Source organism: Ornithodoros turicata, chromosome 5 (assembly GCF_037126465.1).
Source record: "Ornithodoros turicata isolate Travis chromosome 5, ASM3712646v1, whole genome shotgun sequence".
NCBI lineage: Eukaryota > Metazoa > Arthropoda > Arachnida > Ixodida > Argasidae > Ornithodoros > Ornithodoros turicata.
The window spans coordinates 43158874-43163265 of record NC_088205.1 but is presented as its reverse complement, the minus strand read 5'-3'; the positions used below and the strand labels follow the sequence as shown (position 1 = coordinate 43163265).

At 44.1% G+C, this 4392-nt stretch overlaps 1 protein-coding gene across 1 annotated transcript; it reads right to left on the bottom strand.

The window, feature by feature from the left end:
* Positions 1–400: 400 nt before the first annotated feature.
* LOC135395786 (uncharacterized) lies at positions 401–1067 on the bottom strand. Its single transcript, XM_064626879.1, has 2 exons — positions 544–1067; positions 401–434 (listed from the first exon to the last, which is right to left on the bottom strand). Exons 1-2 carry the CDS (start codon positions 1065–1067, stop codon positions 401–403), a joined length of 558 nt encoding a protein of 185 aa, XP_064482949.1.
* Between the last annotated feature and the right edge of the window lie 3325 nt (positions 1068–4392).

Below are 4392 nucleotides of genomic sequence, written 5' to 3'. Positions count from 1 at the left end.
AATGATGTCAACACATAAAGACGATCTAGACAGTTATCTCCTGTCTCCTCTGACGCTAATTCTGCGAGGCGCTTCCTGTAGTGGAATGCCTTGCGGTACTTTTCTTGTTGCGACATCACTCTCTTCTTATTTCGGACCTTGGAGACAGTGAGCGGTGGATGTTCTGCATCATCATTTTCAGTGCTTGAATGCCCAAGCTGCTCTAAGTAGTGGTCACGTGTCCATCTTTGTGGTACTAAGCACGGGTCATACAAATCCAGCTCTTGATCACGGCGGACAGCGAAAATGTGTTTGCATGGGAGGTGCATGGAGAGGTAGTCCGTACACTGGCATGCTTCAGGGGACACGAGGAGACTTGATCCTGTGCTACTCTCATAGGTGTATACTCCACCTGTTGGCTTTAGAAGCTCAACATCTTCTGAGAGCCTGTGTTGCTTCTCAAGGTGACCGAACGCAAAAGGTGTAACTGTCTCGTGGTACATTTGAAGGCAAGCATCCCATTCTTTCAAATTAGTGGGTCGCTTGGACAGTGCATAATAGTACTTGTGTTTGTGCTCTTGCTTGAGACCACCAATCAACTTGAAGATGTGGATGAAGAAATCCTTTAAGCAGTTCTTCGTCCCCATGGTGTTCTTGATCTGCCCATTGAGGTTCTCCAGTCTGTTGTTTGTAGTATTATTGAACGTACCCTCCATAAATCGAGGTCCTCTGAACCATTCGTGCTTGATTGGTCTCCAATTCTTGCTGTAGTAGTCCCTCACTTTGCAGGGAGCAAGAGCAAAGAACTTCTCCTCTAGGTCGTCAAACCTCTCTTCGGGCTTGGCCATCACCATACCCTGTAGTACTTCCAAGAGGTCCTCTCTTAGCTTGCTGGTGATTCTCATCTTTTGAGTGGTGATCTCCCTGTTGAAGGTGCGTAGGGTATGGTAGGTGCAGATAAGGACATTTGCTTCCTGGAAGTGCTCTTTAAGCAGTTGTCTTTCTACCAAATCTTTATCTGCCATGACACACCGTGTCTTACAGGCAGCGGGGTTGATCTCCTTGAATTTGGACAACATCCAGTTCATCGTCTCTGCGTCTTCATGTACAACAAGGGCGATGCACACCGTTTCCGTGTTGCCGTTACCGTCGACATTATGTATTATGAACAGTGGTGTACGTATATCCAGCAACGGGACTTGTAGGTCCCGTCGATGCCAATATATTCAGGATAATATTCCATGGACTGTCTCATGCCAGGTGTTGAAATCAGGAGGCCGCGGAACTCCTCTCCGTCAGTCAAGAGGTGGCAGTCTGACTCTAAAAAAATTTTAAACAGTGCTTTAGGTGCTGCTCAGCTAACTCTCTCTCTAACTTGCACATTGAAATTGCAATACTTACTGTATGTCGACTGAAGAAAATCTACCGTGGCCTTCAGGTCATGCCTTTCTGGGTCTTTGCTTGCTGTGACAAGGTTTGACAGGTCTTTTGACAGTACTACCTGACCAGTTTGCTCTTGGAGTGCATGGGCAACGCGCTTTTTATTCGACCCAAGGTCGAGAAGCCTCCTCGCATCCTTTTGCACTTCTTCCGTGTGGCAGGTGAGAGAAGAGATCCTGAAATGCAATGATCAGCAGGACCGTCAAATTGTGCACGCCACGTCTCTAGTAAGTGAATCCTACCTCAGAGATTTCATGGTTGTTATGACTACCCATGGCTGCAACTTCCAGATACTCTCCATCACTCGACATGCGGCAGTCAATGTAGAATTCACATTCCTTGACGTATGTGCTGTAACGAGATATCAGGAGTTACTCATTTTTGTGGATACATCCTCGACACACCATGGTGATCAAGAGCACACAAAGCTCCGCACGCAAAGCTACGAATTCGTGCGAACGACGGATTATGCTAACAGATTCATCTGATGTAATGCGTTTGAACTATACAAGGAAAATTGTCCTACCTTGTTGTGCGTACTCCTTTTCCACGGTTCTTGTGTTTTCTCCCATCGTGGATACAGCAATATTTCACTTGATACTGTGATATGTTTTCGCTCACATGCCTTTTTAGTCCCTTTTTACAGGCAGCCCGTACCGAGGTGGAACTCCGGATGTAAAGCTGCATGAACGTCCGCTTCGAGTACGCTTTTACGGAGGCGTTCAGCTCTTCAAAGGTCCTAAACTTGTCACCGGGTTTCATCACGGTGGGAAACACAACACGTCTCACGCAGACGGCAGATGTAAATACAGCACGTGGTGCGACACGCGGAGACAACCGACCGGAAGTACTGTGTGCGAACTAGTCGAGCAAGGTCGAGCCAAACCAATCGCCAAACGGAACAACCAGCCAGTAGATGGCGCTAACGGCCAGGTGCTTTTTTAATTTTTGTCTCTGACATCGCGGTATATTTATATTTATCTATATATCTATTTATATTATTTCGGTATATTTATTATTTATATGTATATTTATCGCGGGTTACTGTTGATGTAACTCTAACTGGCTGTGGCCGTTACCGTTGATGTAACGCTAGCCACTGCGTTTTTAAAAACAACTTCAATATATTGCAGTTGTAGCGTGATAGTTTGCTTGGTTTTGTCCCATATTGCGTTCACTTCATCTGCTTTTTCTTTTCGCCAAGTGGTGTAACCCCCGCTTTGACTATTGCGGCCTCCCTAAGGTTTATGTGTCACTTTTGGAAACACTGATGTTGTTACATGTGACACATTGTAGTGTACTGCAGCCAGCTTCACTGTTTGACTGATAATTTGCACGGTTACTTCTTTAATATTATTTGAATTACTTTCATCTGATACTGTACCATTAAATAGGATAGGAATCCATTATGGTTTAGAATTATTTTTCCTTTGCAATGTTCCCACACTGATCTTGGTGACAAGTTGTCTCTCATTAAATTCCGTTTGGGTTGTATTTCACACTGCTTACAGCATAATGTGAGAATGAGAAAATGTATGCTTCACATGTTCTCAGCATTCTCTACAGCAACTGCTCCTGGGCTTAAAATACAGAAACTACACAAGAAAAAAAATTGAGAACAGACGACACATCAGAAAGGACACGACAAAATGATTGGGACTGTGTTATGCTATACATTTTTTTGTGTGTGTGTTTCTCTGGTTCTGCAGTTTTGTGAACATATGCCATGTTGCCGGCACCCTTGCCCTCTTGACACCAAAAACACCCTCATACATAAAAATACAGACAAAAAAGTAGAGAACTCCAACTTAACATAACAAGAGAGAACAAAGATGGGGACACAGGAAGCTTCTAGAGTCTTGGCACATACGCAGTGACCCCTCGGTTTATAACAAAAACCGTGGCCCCTCCCCGAACAATACTCCCATTTCCTTAAACAGTGACTGGTTGTGCAATCTCTCATTCAGTTTGGCACTGATGATCTCCGTCGCATGACGGATGAAACGCCTGAGTAAACCTTGGTATTTTGTTATGTTAAGTCGGAGTTCTCTACTTTTTTGTCTAGTTATGTCGTCTCCTGGCTTTTGGAGTATTTTTGCATAAGGATGCAGGTTGTGAGAGGCACATAAACACTGCTTACATTGCTAACCTGTCTGTCACAAGACATGTGAAAGGATTGCCAAATTAAAATTCAATATTACAAAAATGATTCTGAAATACATAATTCCAATAGAAGGGAGAGCAAACATTGGAATAACAGGTAAAGGTAAAGCACTGAAGTGTTGGCATGCTTCTGATGTGTATGATATACTGCTCTATTTAACCCACGACATATATGTTGTCAAACATTAACTTCTTGCATTCAACATCAAGATGCTATACCTATTCCATCTAAGCGACTCGTTTCTACACGGACACGTGGCACACCATTTTGGCACAAAGATTTGATATCTCTGCTTGTTGGACATATAAAGCGAATACTGTGCCAAAATTGTGTTACGTACATGACAGACTGCATCTGCTGAGATATGTTACGGGAGAAATACTCCTGAAGTGATTAAAGGAAGTGCATACGAGAGTAGTATAGAAATGTGTCCTATAGCCAAGAGTTTTCTCTAATCCAATTCCAATCCAATTCTAAGCCATAATCCAGTTATAATCCAACACAATCCAGTTCTAAGCCAACACAAGCCAAATCCAAAGCCATCTGATTGGCCGCCATTAGCTCCGCCCACTTCACGTTGATTGGCCCATGGTAAGCCTACTGATGTTTGATTGGCTGACCGTAGCTCCGCTCCTTCATGCTAATTAGTTGGCTTGGCTCCGCCCAGTTCACGCTGAATGGCCCGTGCTAAGCCTACTGATCATTGATTGGTTGACTGTAGCTCCGCCCCTTTATGCTAATTACTCATCTCTGCCCACTTCACGCTGATTGGTGCATGCGTATCGCTGAGCACAGCTCCGCCCCTTTAT

Bases quoted from the DNA above. Each gene is read 5' to 3' on its own strand.
- LOC135395786 (XM_064626879.1), bottom strand. From the start codon at position 1,067: ATGAACTGGATGTTGTCCAAATTCAAGGAGATCAACCCCGCTGCCTGT. The intron at 435-543 runs GTACTATTATGC...CACCTTGAGAAG, and splicing joins AAGCAAGAGCACAAACACAA to CAACACAGGCTCTCAGAAGA.